The sequence below is a fragment of the Typopeltis vanoorti genome, chromosome 17, assembly GCF_054136105.1.
Source record: "Typopeltis vanoorti isolate ZY-2024b chromosome 17, IOZ_Tvanoo_1.0, whole genome shotgun sequence".
In the NCBI taxonomy this organism is placed as follows: domain Eukaryota; kingdom Metazoa; phylum Arthropoda; class Arachnida; order Uropygi; family Thelyphonidae; genus Typopeltis; species Typopeltis vanoorti.
This window is the reverse complement of record NC_143565.1, coordinates 75137205-75155149: the sequence shown is the minus strand read 5'-3', so window position 1 is coordinate 75155149 and position 17945 is coordinate 75137205. Positions and strand designations below refer to the sequence as shown.

General features: G+C 32.8%; 1 protein-coding gene across 1 annotated transcript in view; it reads right to left on the bottom strand.

The window, feature by feature from the left end:
- Nucleotides 1-17580, bottom strand: part of LOC150097500 (solute carrier organic anion transporter family member 74D-like) — a 44614-nt gene extending 27034 nt beyond the window's left edge. The window contains exon 1 of the mRNA XM_090407670.1: nucleotides 16775-17580. Coding sequence (XP_090263796.1) covers nucleotides 16775-17429 — 655 coding nt within the window. The 5' untranslated portion in view covers nucleotides 17430-17580. The remainder of the gene's footprint in view (nucleotides 1-16774) is intronic.
- Between the last annotated feature and the right edge of the window lie 365 nt (nucleotides 17581-17945).

The window sequence follows — 17945 nt, the reverse complement described above, 5'->3', positions numbered from 1 at the left end:
CTAGCTAATAATCATCCTTCATATATAATTGGTTTTTATTTTTGTTGTTGTTCAAATGAAGATCTCACTCACGAAATGTTGCAAAGCGACAACACTTACTTAGCTGTAAGCTGAATCGGCATTAAATTATTACCTAACCTTGCTCTAGAGACCAAGGTTTTTTCAATTTCATATCCCCAATTCATCCTCAATTCATTAGTTACTATTATTCATAAGTAATAATATGTCAAATGCTATTTTAAAAAATATCAAGATTTATAATTTATAGGATTTATAAATATTTACTGTATCAAATATTATTTTAAACTAATGGTTATTCTATCGTAACCATCTCACCTTTGACCTTTGTTTTAATTCAATTTAATATGCTCATTTGTAAAATTTTAAAAAAAATCTTTTATTTTTTTTATTTTTTCCAATGAATAGAAATAAATCTGGAAAATGTGGGACATTTTCGAGAATTTATTCCTTGCATAGGCAAAAAACCAAAATCATGTCATACCTAAGCAAGAGCGTTTGTTCTTAATTATTATGTATCATTTCAAGTTAATATCATCGAATTTGAGCATAAGAATCCTTGACCAAGGAAATCGGACACCTTAACCAAGGACGTAGGCACGAGTTTCGTCGCTCTCTAATTAACAATAAACGATCGGATTTCTGAACCTCTCCATTTGAGGTCAGGAAGTCTCCTTTCCGTTCTGGATATCCTACATTGCGAGTAGATATAAATATGCCTCCAAAATCTATCTGTGAATCAACACTCGCCTTTTAGTCTAGAAGATTGCGGTCCAAATTTCGTGAACACGCAAGGAACATTTAAAATTGAAACCGTAAAACACGGACAGGAGAACGCAGCATTTTTTTTTTTCAGAACGATGTTTCAAAAATAAATAACTACATAAATAAATAAAATATGTTAATTTGTGAAAATCATTTTTTTTCTTTTTTTAATCTATTTTTACATAATTTAGAAATTACTTTTACAAACGTTTCAATTCGTGTTGCTTATTGAATCTCTGAATAAAATTAGAGATGTAACAAGTTGTAAAATATTAAAACAGATTATTTATTTAGTTTATCAAATGTTCGTTGGATGTATATCATACATTCAAAGAGTATACTACAACAAATTACATGTACCAAAGTCAATTTTAATGATGTATTGACACCCTACACTAAAGTATACTGCACTACAATTATGCTAACTTTCGTTTCACGATTAATAACAATAAAAAAAAAAAATAATAATAGCCGAGTTCGCTTAACTCAGTTGCAACATTTGATTTTTGAATGGAAAACTATGAGTCTGAATCCGATCGCTGACGAGAGGAACTTTTATTCGGTTTTCATTTGAAGCAGAAATAGCCCGTTACGGAGGTGAAAGGAACATTTCATCGTGGACTGTTTGGAATTTTCATCCTGTATAACATTCGAAGTCGGAAAACACACGCAATTTACAAATAGGCAGACTATGGAAATAAGGATAAGAATTCTTTCGGTCGGATTTGGCTTTGAATTCTCCCTTCATTATATGGTAGGTATACTATAATATAACTCTGCGGCCAAGTTTAAAGTATGATTATGGCATTACTGTAAAATACAAAATATTGCACAAAATATAGAGGGCAGTTCAATAAATTTCATTAAGAAATAGATTTAAAATGTATATGTGTATATAATATTTTAATAACGTATTAAAAGCAAATGTTACATGATAAAAAATAAATATATCCATTAATGTTTGTATTCCCTAAGGGGGAGAGTACGAAATCAAGTATTATTATTATTATTATTATTATTATTATTATTATTATTATTATTATTATTATTATTATTATTATTATTGTAAAATATACAGACTGGAATTGCTTACTTAAAATAAACGATCCTGTAACTTTATATGAGAACTTCCAGCTAATGTTCACAGAAATATGCAAAAAAGCAACAGGGCTTTAAATGCTTCATATTGTGATTATATTCCGTAAATTTCTCTGTAAATTTTATTATATTTATTAAATTATATTCTGTAAACACAAACGAGGCGAAAAAACAGACAATAATCCATGGATAAATTGTGACATTCTAAATGGTATAACTGCAAAGGAAAATCTATAGAAAAAGACTGAAAAAGTCACCCAGTAACACTCCACCACAAAGATTATATAAACACACAAGAAATCAACTAACAACAAAAATTCGTAGGGCAAAAGGACACTACTACTTCCAAAAATTCATGGAATATCACGACAACATGAAGCAAACATGGGCTACACTTAACGAATTATAATCGAAAAAAGAAAATTTCAGCACAAGATTTTATTGCAAAAAGCTTCGGTCAGCAGGGGCACGCCAAGGGTATTTGCCGCCTGGGTGCAAACTTTTATCGGCCGCACCTAATACTGCATTGTATAATCCAAATTAGATATTAGCTATAAAATGCCGCCCTATCAATGTTGCGTCAGGGTACGGTGCACCCCTTGCACCCTCGGGTTGGCGCAGCCCTCTCGGTCAGGATACAAACCAAGAGGAACTAGAAGACTCATTCAACAACGCCTTCACAAACAATATCACACAACTCTAAAAAGATAATCTACCAACGATAAACAAAAAATTACCAACACAAAGTGAACAGCAAACAATATATTTTCCACCTGTAACAAAACAGGAACTGAAGGAAGCATTCTTACAACTAAAACCATAGACGATCCAGGAATAGACAGAATAAAACTCAAAGACCTTTTAACAAAATTTGAACAAATAAATCCAATACGTTTGAGACTCGTGAACATAATATTCGACACTGGTATTATTCCATAACAAATAAAATCTGCGATAATTGCGCCAATTTACAAACATGGTAAAAGAAATGATACACAGAACTACAGACCAATAGTTAACCTATCTGTCATTTCAAAAATTATAGAAAAAATAGCACACACACCAGACTAGAGAACTATTTACAGAAGTACAACATTATCTCACAAAATCAATATGGCTTTCACAAAACAAAAAGCACAATCACTTTAGTAGAAAACATCGCCGACGCCATAAACAAAGCCCTCGATAAAAACAAGTACGCTGTCCTCATACTGCTTGATTTAACCAAAGCTTTTGATACACTTGAACATGACATACTACTGATTAAACTATACTCAATCGAGATAAGAGGAACACTGCATACATGGTTCAGGAACTACCTCTCAAACAGAACACAAGTAACAAAAATAGGATCATGTTACAGCCGGGGTATACAATTAAAACACGGTGTCCCACAAGCCGCCATATTATCACCCACTCTATTTAACATATACATTAACGATGTTGATATCCTGGCCACACGAAGTCGAATATTTCAGTACGCAGATGACACCGCACTACTAGCAATCCACACAGACATCAACACGGCTCTCTCCAAAGCACAACAAGATCTAATTGAAATCATAATATGCTTCTACCAAAACTCAGTTGTGATCAATGGCACCAAGACACAGATGTTAATAATACATAATCCGAGAATCACGCGTTCCACACCACTATCGCTACACTATCACACATACCACTGCATTAACAATAAAAATACCTGCCAATGTCCCGAAATGAAACCCCGTAACGCATGCAAAATATCTTAGCCTTTACATAGATTGGCACCTTAAATGGACAAAACATATAGATTACTTACATACTAAACTCCGGATCCGCGCAGCAAAACTCTTCCAAGTAAAAGACATGATTTCATTTAACATTAAAAAAAAATCCTATATCACGGTATTTGTGAATCTCTATTCAGATACGGTATAACCGTCTACCAAACACATCAAACAACTACCTAACAAAATTAGAAATATTATACAGGGAAATCGTGTCAACAGTGATTTGAAGACCTTATACACAACCAATATCCGAAACGCTTATAGCGATACACACAATCCTGAGCATTAAAAATATGAAACACTGCATAATGTTACTAAGAAATTACTTCAACATCACCTATCGTAACAACAGAGACACATATCGCATGACACGACCCACAACAACTTTACATCCCTAGACCCTTCAACAACTCATACGATTCTTTTGTGAGATCGCATCAGATACCCACGCAACTCAACAACCTACCAAGAAATTTAAAACACACATTGACAACTACAGAACATTAAAACACGAACTTTGGAAACTCTGCCAACACAGTTAATATAGCATTAACACTTGCATACACACATGACAAATCACCAGCATCCAACGCCTACATTTCATCCATATACAGTACCAAACAACATAAATAGTGAAGGCTAATCCTACTCTCTTCATAAAAGTTCATCCTAGCTTCGAAGTAGGTGAGATCAGCCCGCCTCATTCAACTAATCCTCATAATCATAGACTGCAAATTATTGTAATGTGTATGTCAATACTGTGTATAATAATAAATGATGATACTGATATGAAAAAAAATGTATATTATTTATATTTAAAGAAAAAAATATTAAAAAGAAATAAGGTACTTTAAACTGTGTACAGAATTTTGTACAGATAAGAAAATGTTTTAATTGTACATATGTAAATACTCTGTATGATGATAATAGAAAAACATTATCATTATTAAGAAAAATTATTATAGAGAGAAATAATATGTACTGTTATTGTATATATAGAGTGTAAAAATGCAAAAAAACTATAATAATCATCATTGTTAATGTTATAATAATATACGTTTTGTAAACAATTATTATTATTATTATTATTATTATTATTTAAAAATATTAGGTAGTGCAAGTATCTGTTATGCACAATTGTGTTCATGTAATGTATTATAAATATTATATATAATATTCATCCAAGCTTGATTTGCTTCCTCAGTCTTAAGTAAAAGGCTGGTATATTCCACTAATTCCACAACTCATAGGCCTACCCAAGGGCCTATGAGTTGTGGAAATACTTTCTGAATATGAATGCTGTGCCGAACAAAGCGGCATTTTGCAGCTGTTAATTATATATATATATATATATATATAAAATACATTTTTTAACTTAGGGATATTGTATATTAGGATAACCAAGTTATTTTATAAACTTGGTTATTTTAACTCCTAATCTCAAGTATGCAAACAATTAAGTTTACGCCTGAAACAGTTCAAGTCTAAAGATGATACAACACCAGGGCAACTCATTGTAAAGGTGGGTAAAGCTCTGATCACTATTCTTAGTATTTTCCCATAATGTAAAGCACATCTCACTAGAAGATGTATACTGCAATGCATTATGGGTGGGGTCACTACCCAGACCGGTTTCAACCTTTTTTGAGGTCTCATCAGTGAGTAACTAGACCCTAAATACCAAGGTTATAGTAATACGGAGCTTTATCAACTTTACCTATAGAATTTGCACCAAGGTGTTTTTATTTTTAATAAAAATCTCTGGAGGAGATATAGATGATGAGACCTCATAAAAGGTTGAAACCGGTCTGGGTAGTGACGCCACCCATAATGATCCAAAATAACTTGGTTATCCTAATAAAATGTTAAAAATTATTGTTATTATTATTATTAAGAGAGACCTCCAGGGACTCACTGAGGGCAATCACATATCACCCACACCTTCTATCATACCTTTTCTAGAATTCACTCACACCACCTACACTCACCACGTCCAAAGGCAATCTATATTCCAATAACACCGCTCTACGTTGAGAATAATCTAGCCTCTAACTCCTTTCTTGATCTCATTTTTTCTCATCTTGAATGGATACCCTCTAAAATATGAAAAAAGAAACAAAAGAGAAAAGAAATGAATGGAAAGGAAAATACAGTATGATCCAATGATTTTGAACTGACAACCTCTTATTGTGAGTACTTGTGTAGACTTGTGGAAAATAACATTTGCTTCCATGACACCACAAGGCCACCGAAGAAAGACCACGATTCTAGTTTCCGACTAAAGGAATTTTTCCCAAAGCTTTCTTCTGCATGTGGTCGAGATAATCGATCTTTGGAACAGGCACGTAGGATTTTTAATCCCAAAAACTCAGATTTTATTCCTGCATTTCAAAAATTAACAGTACTAACCAAACCATCTCAATCATTGTTAAAGAATTATATCTGTGATGTCTTATTTTCTTGATGATTAGGTTGAACAATTCAACCATTTGAATTAATTTTACCGGACAAAATGATAGTGTTTTCACAACAGAATATTATGATTAAACAGATGAGTGAGGAGATTGACAGTCCGTGGTAATGAGCTGAGTGTAATAAATTGCGTTTCTTTTACGTATTTCAGTCATGATAGCTGACATCTGATGTTATGTTCATAAAATGAGCTATGCTTATTTATGGAATTAACCGTCAGAAGAATGCTGGAAATGAGCTTATTTAAATACCGAATAAAATTCACGAAGTATTTCTCTTCTCACCGGTAATTAGGAACAAAAGCCAATAACCTGATAGAAGAAATGCTTATAACATCATTAGTTAAAATATTGTGCTATAAATGTATGCATATTAGTTGTTCTCAAGTGTGTGCATTTTGTTGCATTTAAAGCTGCGAATATGTGAAATCCTGTCGTTGATCTTCAGATCGCAAGGACACTATATGTCCCGATGCTGAAGTAGCCTAGTTCCTACCAGATACTCCTATCACATACAGATTTATTTTTATTTAAAAAACTGCTCATAAAACCAGATGTTCATTTGCTAAAATATTCTTTCTCGGTGTATTTTCATTACTTCCCTGAAGCATTCAGGAAGATGATGTGAATAATGCGGTTCGTTGCTAAATTATATGGAACACGTGCAGCACTTCATTGAAAGCATACTCATTTTGAAAGTCTTATGGATAATAAAAGTCATTATTCCGTTACGCCTAAGTCATAAAAACGTAGAAAAAAGCAATTCTTGGCATATTAACTGCAGTCACACGATTTTCAGCATTGATGTGGCATATTATAAAATCCCCAGATGGACACGCTGAGGTCTAAATTTTTCAATAATTAAAAAAAAAATGCGAAAATGTAGATTAATATCATGGTGTGTAATATCATTTTAATACTGACATTAAACATCACGATAAAGTCAGCTGCATATTTCATAACATCAATCTGAAACAATAAGATATTTAACGAAGGACATCTCTCTCAAAAATCATTAAGAAATATGACAAATGAAGTGAAAATGAACCCAAGAAGTTTTATATAGTATCTAAACTAAAATTATCGTTAAATGAATGGCCACTTATTATTTTTGGTTTATAGAAATGTAATTATGTAGTTTATTCAGCGCTGCAATATTTGTAAACGCCATGAAAACAACTTATGTTTTTAGGCAATCAGTGACAAGAGAAAAATTACTTTAGTTGTCAGGGAAAGTTGCATTATCTGGGCATCTATAATAATAAAACACACGAGAATCGTCCCAGCTCTTTTCTTTTTCCAATTAGTAGAACTTTATCTAAGCTTTTTTTTTATTTTTTCAGACATAAGGATTTTAATCTCGTAACTCAGAAAAACCCATCTCACTCACACTGCTTTAGACAAAAGCTAAGGTTGGGAACACGAGATAGCATCAGCTTTTGGTGGCTCTCTGAAATGATTGGTAACCAGGGATCAACTATCAGTGATGACTAAGGTTGGACCTAATAATTTCCAAGAGTTTGTTATGGCTAAAAGAGTTCTACCTAGTCCCTTTAGAGAATAAAAATGTGGAGTTTAGCAGCAGGGGTTCTAAACTGGAAGCTACTGTGGTATTAAATCTTATGGATGTCGAGAAAGATAGCTATTAGTGGGAACATTCTCTCCCCTCCCCTCTTTAGATATACCGAAAGTTTGCATGCCGGTTGTTTTATGTTTTCGATTTTATGTTTTCTTCTAAGAATAAGAGCCTCCGTATCTCAGTCTAAACCTTTATCTGGTCTCTTTCGACGAAAGGTGAGTTAGCCGGTCTTGTACGGAAGAAGGGTTTTTTTTTTTCCACCCGGAAACACGAGTTTTTCGTTCCTCGGAACAGGCAAGCCGGCCCCCGTGAACACACACATGGAATTTAAGTCATGAATACGTCCCACCCATATGCCGGTCCTGAGCCCGGATAAAATTGGGGGATTGGGGAAAGCAATGGTGAATTATCCTGTAAAAATCTCACTAGGAATATTTTGTGGGCAATGCCTACAAAGTCACCTACGATTGGAAACGACTGAAAGGAAAAACAGTAGTTCTAAGAATAATGCAAAATGCTAAGCTGTTGATTTTACTCTGATTGAATGCTGTCGAATGATTCATAACTAAATTAAACGTTTAAAGAATTGTTCTCTCGGGACTCCAGTTGGATGTCGATGTCCCTTTTTAAACTCATGAATAAATTTAGTTTTTTTAACAATAATCATTTATTATTTCTTTCTTTTTCTTTTTTTTTTTTTAGATATTCAGAAGTAGCCCCATTATTTCAGCTTACTCAACTCAATTTTGTCCAATACTGTAACTTAGTTTTGAAATAAATACTTCCATGAAACAGACCTTCAGCTAATATATATTTTTCTTTTACTATATGTAAAGGCTGACAATCGTAGTGAATAAAAATCCACTTTTATTAAGCTAATAAATAAATAAGTAATAAATATTATTAAATTTATAAAAACATTTTTTCAATATTATAAGTATTTCTCTAGAACTAATTGAAATCTCTTTCGAAATATAAGAAGAATGATTTGAAATGTTATCATTAATTTTTTAACATCCGGTACATGTTGGAGCAGAGCCAAGATTTCGACATTAGTTTTTAATAAAATATTAGTAGATTATTACGCACTTTTCGTAATGTTCAATGATACACTTTTGTGACACTGGAAACTCTTAAGTAGAATCAGATATCAGCCAAGGGCGTCTGGTATCATAAAAATAAACAACAATTATTGAATCGCGAAGATAACTAATCCAAAACAATTGTATTTAAACAAATATAACCAAAATAAAGAAACTGCTATCACTAGTTTAGAAAACTCCTTTACTAACAAAGAAGTGTACTGGTTTCAAGAGCGCATGTCAAGGGCATCGAAACTTTAAAGCGGAAATATTTATTTCCGCTTTGAAATTGTTCAGTTTGTTATCTAGAAAACCATGGGCGGATGTATGAAAAGAATTTGCGTAATCCTTGTTTGTTTCACCTCATAGAAATAAATCCTGGCTATGTCCCTGTGAAAACAATAATTTTTAATAGTATTAATGATATCGATGTTACATTACGTCGTTTATCAATAGCATGAGTTAAATTGCTCAAGTGGTTAACTGCAATCCGACCGACTGTTACAAGAAACGTACTAGAAAGGAAGTGATGTCTTGAATGAGCGTGCGTAGTAAGTTTTCTGTTTGCATTAAAGAATATCTCAAAAATAATGGAATGATTGTGTGTGTGTGTGTGTGTGTGTGTGTGTGTGTGTGTGTGTGTGTTAAGAGACCAATACAGAATAACTGCCAAATTCATTATCTGTTGTTTGAATACTCAGTGTATCATGATTATTTTTATTTGTTTTAATATCCTGCATAATATTTCTGTTTTTCACGGTTACAGGAATTACCGGTAAAGTTGGTGAAATTAGTGTTTTATTTTGGATAATCATTTTAATCATTTGTGGAGTTCTGTTTTTCTCGTTTAATCAATATTAAGTCCAACTTACTTTTCCTATTTGTGTGTATTAATTTTGTAAAGTAAAAAAAAATATTGAAGCCGCAATGATTAGGTTTCCTTACCTGAGCACCAGTTAAAGATCAACAAATGACCAGGGTAATTTAAAATGTTCAGCACCGTGAAACTGCCTTTGTTTTTGAAATGGAAAGTTTAACAGTGATTACGATTCATTTATAAGTTTCTTTCATAATGAGAATCCAGTATTGTCCTTCAGAAAAACAACACTACTCTCATCAGCAACCATGCGGTCTTACTTTGCATATATGCAATTTCCCCCCATACCAGGAGCACATTAGCTTTAAAAGGGGGGGGGGGGAATCACTATCTCTGTATGTGGTGTTAGGTCGCAATTTCTCTAACTCTAAAACAAGCTATAACATTATCTATGAAATAATTGCAATGTTTGCAAAACGCCTAGCAGGAAAAAGACATTAAATACTCGTATTTGTTATTAAAACTAGAAGGCTAAACCAGAACTTCTCAACCACGTTTCCACAGAACCCTAGGGTTCCATAACATGTCGCTATGGGTTGCGCGAGAGATCGTGACATAAATAATATAAATGTCATAATAATAATAAATGTATAATATATCAATAAACAAACACAAAGGCGCAGAGGTTTTCTGAAACCTGAAAACTATTTCAAGGGTTCCTACAAGGTAAAAAAGAGTTGAAAATTGCTGCACTAAACTATTAATCGGACTTGCTATACAATCTAGAACGTCCAGTAATTCTACATAAATTGTATTTTATTTCCTACATCGCTACAAGTAGAACCGATTCTGTCAAATGCAATCGACAAAACTGTTTGCAAACAGTCTGTTCTGTTATATAATCGTGTTTCAGTAAGGGAGTGATAATTTCGTATATCATTTAAATATTGCCTGAAAACATTTCATTTTAAGGAAGTTTTCAAGTCTATTCAACTTCCAATACATAATAGAATGTTATGGGAGGATGAAAAGTTCAGATAAATATCTAGAACAAAAATGATATGAAAGCAACTGATATACCCACAAGTAAGAACATATCTTAAAAACCTTTAATCTCATGTGTCATCAAATTATAATAATTTCATCTTTTTCTTTTAGGATATATAAGAAGACATATCATGTACTTTTACCTCAATTCCTTCATGGCGATTATCACAACTTTTTCAGCACATCCTCTTATGTTATCTTACTAGATACGAGGATTATTGGTTGGCACAATTCTTTCATTGTTTTACTATATTTATACTAACACACAATGGTAATAAATTTATATGTACATCTCAGACTTCCTAATTGTACTAGAAATTCTTCATGCTATAGCAACAATAATAGTATATGCATATATTAATGCATATGGATTAGCATGTGTGCGTGCGTGTGCATAGATATATAGTTATACAAATAATGGTTTTCGAGCACCTCTTTGCTTTTTTCACTCCTGTTTTTATGCAGGGATGCTCTGTACATCTCCGACTTCCTAACTGTACTAGAAATTCTTCATGCTATAGCAAATGTAACAGTATATGAGGAGTATATTAATGCATATGGATTAGTGTGTGTGTGTGTGTGTGTGTGTGTGTGTGTGTGTGTGTGTGTGTGTGTGAGCGCGCTCTCGCGCGCATAGATATATATGGTTATACAAATAATCGTTTTTGAGCCCTTTTTTTTGTTTTTTTCACTCCTGTCTTTTTCCAGGGATGCTCTGTTTGTTTTTCTTCTTATACTTTTGTGACAGGCAAGAATATATAGGAGGAACTTTAGGGAAACAAATTGAATTTTGATTCGTAACATTTTTATGTTTACAGGAAATATTCTATAGCGTAACGAGAAGTTTAGTTTCCTAGTAAATTATATAAAAAATTAAGTCGGTCTCTAAAACTGCTATATTTTCCCGCATTGTATTTATATTAAAATAAAAATTATATTTCAAAAACACTTGTTTAATTTAAAATTATTTATATTTTTATATTATTTATATAAAAAGACTTTATTCAGTTTCGAAATTTTATTTGCATTCTAACACTGAAAAGATTCTCTTTACTGATAATGAAAATGTTATTTCTATACTGTAATCATAGTTAAAGACTTTCCTTTTATCAATTTATTTTTATGTTTTATCTGTTTGTAATCGTAACGAAGCGCATTTAAAAAAAGTATTAGAAAAAATGTCAAAAACGATCGTTTTTTTAATCCTTCATTTTTTAAAGTATTTCAAGTATTAAGAAAGCGTTTCCAATTGAAATGCGAAGCAAGACATAAGCTGTTGTAAACACGCAATTCAGTTAACGATACACACGTATTTTCGTAATGACTCATTTATTAATAAGATTCTTCGTAAGATAATGTCCAAACTAAACCTAAAATATAAGGGAAAACTAAACTCTTGTATGATAATCTTGGTAGCCTTCAGATGTTTCTTCTCTCTGTTGACATAAACTGTGATAAGCAAGAAAGAAAGGGAAGAAGAAAGGACAATACATCCATCCTTCAGACCATTTTTACTTGTTCGTGATGTAACCCGCTTTAAGACAAAAACTTCAACGCTTTCTCTCTTCTTGAGGTAAACTAATCAAAATTCTAATGTTGTATTTATCATATTACTTATTATATTTGGCAAGCACATCTTTAACTGCAGTCAGTAAGGGAAGAATTTTTTTTTATTTTTAAATTGCTCCCTAAAAGTGGAGATTTTGTTTTCATCAGTGGTGAGCCTGATTTACGTAAGCTTTTACAAATATTAATTAGTTGCATGCACTCGCGCATTATACTGTTATTGCTAATCTTAAATGAATTTTGTTATACAAATTTAGAAATTTTTAGAGACTGTTAACAGCTCCAATAATCGAGTTTGTGTTTAATTGTCGTCATTCAACATTATTATCTTAGAAAAATAATGAGAACTAAAATTCAAAATGATACAAACGTATATTAAATAAAATAAAATATAAAACGCATTTATAGTAGTAGAATTTAATGGAAATTATATTAAACAATAAAACAAACTACAAATTAATTTTTTTTCGATGCTTAAATTTAAAAAAAAAATAATTGTTTCATCACTAATCGGAATCATCGCTTAATACTTTTTATTACTTTTCATAAAGTAGACGTATGTACTTTGTTTTTATCTATTATGGTAAATGAAATCATAGCTTGATGTGAGGTTTAACTACTAGAGGGATTTCAGGATAAGAAATACCATTTTGTGTGTAATATGGTATTTCATATTACCCGAAGTTCATTTACTAGAAATTTCAAGTTCTTACACTGCTTGTTTGTTAATAATAATTGTTTCATAAATTCGGAAGAGCAATAGTTTGAACAGAATGCTGAATCCCATTTCAACTCTTATACTATTGCACAAATAGAAACTAGGATTGAATTTGGGAATTGTAAACAAATTCCCATTATAGTATACAAAAGTACTTGAAAACAAGCTAAGAAAAATTGTTCAAGATTAATTCGAAAATAAAAAAGAAAAGAAAACTGCCGTTTTTAATGCAACGCTGGAATAAAAATAGTCCTATTTTAAAATTAAAAAGTTTATTGTTTAAGGAAAGTTATTTTGCGTGAAGTATTGCTCTTATTATTATTGTTATTATTATTATTATTATTATTAAAACCTCCATGGAATCAAAAGAATCATCACGGCAGGTCCCACTGTTACACACATTAAATATGTTCACTTTCTCCGCGGAAACCACACATTCGTACAATGCATTCCAAACACTCAACACTCTCCATACAAAATACTGCTCCTCACTACCCCTTCACATTCTCCTTATACAGCTTCCGGGAATGATTTCTTGTTCTTATATGTCTCGATGATATCCCTCCTATCCACCAATTCCTGCACACTGCATTTTCCAGAAAACCATCTTAGTCGATCGTCTCTGGACCTTTTCCAATACATCATCTTTTTGAAACCTAGGTGACCAAATCTTTTTATTACTTCCCTCCTCTTTTACCTTGTAATGTCGAAGATTTTCTGTTCACTTAACCGCTATTTTATCGAGGATATTGTGGTTAGCCCTATGCCTCCCGGTATGTCTTATGTCTCTAGATACGTGTGTTCACGGGCCGGTTTGCCTGTTCTGGGGAACGAAAAACCAGAGTTTCTGGGTGAAAAACAACTGTACCTACGGATGAGACCGGCTAACTCACCTGTAGTCGAAAAAGACAAGATAAAGGTTCCTCACTCACTGACGAGAATCAAACCCAGGTCTTTCCGACCAAAGGGCTTCGGCTATGGAGGCTCCTAATTCTGCACACACCAATGGATCCCTTGTTATGGTTCACTTATACAATGGAACCATAACATCCCTACCTTTGCAAGTCAGTGCCCTACGCATAATTCCCATTATCCGCTGTGCTGTCCTCACAATTTCAGCAATATGTCTCCGAAATTTTAGGTCCATATCCACAATCACTCCCAAATCTCTCATCTGGAAGTGATCCCTTCCAAGATATTTCCACCGAATGTGTACACTACATCCCATCTCTTCTTCTCAAAATTCAAAATTGTACACTTCGCAACATTGAATTGAAATCCCCACTCATTTACTCATTCAGCCAATGTATTCAAGTCCCCTTGCAAAGCCACAGCATCCACTGCACTCCTGATAATTCTCCCCACTTTGCATCATCTGCAAACAACTGCATATCACCATTTAGATCTCTTCCAGTATAATTTACATACAAATGAAACAGCTATGGATCCAAAACTGATCCTTGGGGTACACCACTAGTAACTTTTCTCTTCTGATATATCGCTACTCTATAGACAACTCGCTGATACCTATCAGATAGCTAATTTCCAATCCAGCGAACTAATCTCTTGGTTAGCCCCATCCGTTCCAATTTAATTACAAGCTTGTCATGTGCCAATTTATGAAAGGCCTTTGCAAAATCTAAATATGCCACTGCGTACGCATCGCCCTTATTCAATGCATTTGTCACTTTATTATAATATGTAAGCATATTGCTAAAACATGACCTTCCTTTAACAGACCCATGCTTGCCACCAAAGAGTATTTTTCTGTTTTCAACCCAGTTCTGAATCTTGGTCCTAACTAACTTTTCTAACACTGTAACCATAACTCCAGACACAAAGACCGGCCAATAATTCAAAGCCCTAGTCGTATCATCTCCGTTATGAATCGAAACAATTTTATCCTCTTTCCATTCCTTTGGAACTTGGCTAGTGCAAGACTCATCTTTAAAAGATATGTAAAAGCTGTTGTTAACTCCCGGAAACATTACCTCAAAAGACACGTGGTGATATAGTATCAAGTCCTACTGCCTTATTAACACGACGTTTATTCAATTTCTCATATACTTCCTGTTCACTTACTAACAGTTCCTCCTCCTTTCCCACTGCATGCAAATTCTGCATGATGTCATATTCACAAGAATGAAATACCTTTTAAATTGCTCATTACATACCTCAACTATATCCTCTGCAGCGGTTATCATTCCTCCATTTTCATCAATCAATGCTATTCTTTTTTCTACTGGCCTGTTTTGTATTGTTATTGAATGACTTGCTTCGTATAAAAATTCAGGTGACCGCATCTTTGTATCTTTGTTTTCATCTTTCGGTTCTTGCTTTTGTTTTCTTTGGGATTGTATTTTAAACATTTCTTTTGGGTTTCGTGCTATTTAATCCGAAATACATTAGACTTTTCCTCAATCCCTGTCATTCTATTTCGAAATATTCAAAAGATCGCCGAATTACTTATTATTTTCCAATTGTTTTTTAATTTTTAGATATTGCCCACACTTTTCTGTTTAATAAATTATGTCAATTGTGGTTCTTGTAATATCATAATATTTCTTCCATCATCTACGTTTACTTCACAGAAATATCGTCAATGCGCAATGCTTTTATTCAGTAGTATCATCTCTTATTAGTTCACCGAATAAAGAGCATCAACAGAAGATTGAAAAAATGTTAAAATACAGTATTTGATGGTTGTTGTCAAGTCCTCACTCAAGATTGTATGTGTGTGTGTGTGTGCGCACGCGAAAATTTAAAAAAAAATACAAAATAAAAATGATTGTTTTTTTAAAATTTAGTAGGCTAATTACCTATCAGAATCAAAATGGTGTGATTTTGAAAATAATCTATTAAACTATCCACGGTACCTATATACTATAGAAAAAATAATTATACTTGTAAATGTTTTATCGTGAAGAAAACCATTTTTAACTTAACCTAATTTGCTAATATCCAATTCCTTCGAGCTCAGAAAGAGTTTGGAAAAGATTAAAATTAAAAAAAATATTTAAACTTAAATTACTGTTCGTTATTCAAATATTCATGAAACCGAAAGATGTGAATTATACACTCTCATCAGTGTATAATGCAATTTAATAAAATTTGGAAAGCATGTGACTTTTTTTCTGTCACATGCTTTCCAAATTTTAGAACTTTCGCATTGCATGCCCTTCGACCGCATCATTACGTTGAGACTTTCCTCTGAACCTGTGAAAATTCTTAGCAACCTTTCTTCCTTGTATGTATTGGAGGGGAAATGTCTGTATTTTTTATTTATTTATATTTTTGCTTTATATTATTAAAATTTCATGTACATGGGTTTCTTCCACATTTATGTGAATCAACATTATTAGATATGAAGATCTGGAATATGACTTCGTCTCAATTCTAAACTTAAAAAGTTGTATATATTAAAACAGAAGTTGTGTAAATACGTCAAATGTTTCCGTCCGAAACAAGTTAGCTTTTATCAAGACTATTTCTCGATTTTATCCACCCTTGACTTATACATTAGCATGTACTGAAAGGGGTCCTGTGATCCCACGAGACTGTCTGATTGTAAACTATTGGAATCTTTAACTATATCTAATTGTAGGAAAATGGAGCTCATGTAGAAAATATGAGTAATATTGTTTTTATTAATCAGCATGCTTTTAGAAAATACACTAGTTAATAAGACTCTCTCTCTTTCTCTCTCTCTCGGAACTACTACCTGATGCATCGCTCACGATCCGGATTTTTATAATTTATAATTAAAATAAATTCATAAATAAAATTGAAATATCTGTAATATTAACGTACTTTATATAAATAGTTTTTCGTATGTACTCACTGAAATACAATGGAGAGTTCTTTTTTTCGACATTGTCGTCCAAATATGGTGTTCCAATGATGTAGAAGGAGATATAACCAATCCCGTTTAGAAAGTTAGCTAAAAAGAAAATAGCAACTGCGGGAAATGTCGATGAATGTTCGTCTTTGGTACATTTCTGTTCCCTGAGTGAGTAGTCACAAAACTCCTCTTTTGGTTTCATGAATGTTTCCGATGATTCTGAAATCAGATGTAATGCAGGTCCGTAGATGAAATATGGAAGCGAACTTAAAAAACAACTCAAAACGACAATCAGCATGCCACCGGCAATTACCCTGGGTCTATGAGCTTGTCCACCAAAATAACCTACAAAAACACTTGTGAAAATAGGACTCAGATTATCGGCAATCATAATGATTCCACTAACTTTACTCTCAAATGCATACCTCTTTTCGAGCGTAGAGATGACACCGACAAAATATGTAAAATATGCTCCTTGCAGAACTCCTAACAGACAGAAGACAAACAGGTATACTTTGGGATCCGCACATTTTTGTAACCATAACGGTTTGCATAAACCAATTCCACAACGTTGCTCCTCGGGAACAGTTTCAACGTCCGAGTCTGTAGGAACTGGAGAAAATGCATGATTTCTCTTTTGAGACTTATTTGGCATTTTAGATATTTTTTTCTAAAATTGATTCTTTTAACTAAATAAAAATCACTGAATTTAAGAAATATTTCATATAATAACAATCATTCGACATTGTACCACGAACCAAAAGAAACGTCCAGCACTGGCTGCCACCTTTACTTGTCTGTGATATTTTCAACCGTTGTATCTCAGCAGTAATATAGTTTATCTAAACATTAAATGAGTTGGCGTGAATCGTTTACTCTTCTGATAACGATGATAGTCCTGTGACGGACATTCTTATCATCTATTAGATATCAGGCATCCTGAGATTATGGTTATCGAGACACTGTTGACCTGTTTTCTTTATTTCTTTGTTTGCTAGATAGAAGAACAAATTGTACCAAAAAAGTTATCACTTCCAGAAGTGTTTCATTGTCACTATTGATTTATATTTGCTATTCTGAGTTGACTTATTTATTTTTAAACAACTTATGATATTCTATAGTAGTAGTAAATATGATATTATTTACTACTACTTCTAGTAAATAATAATAA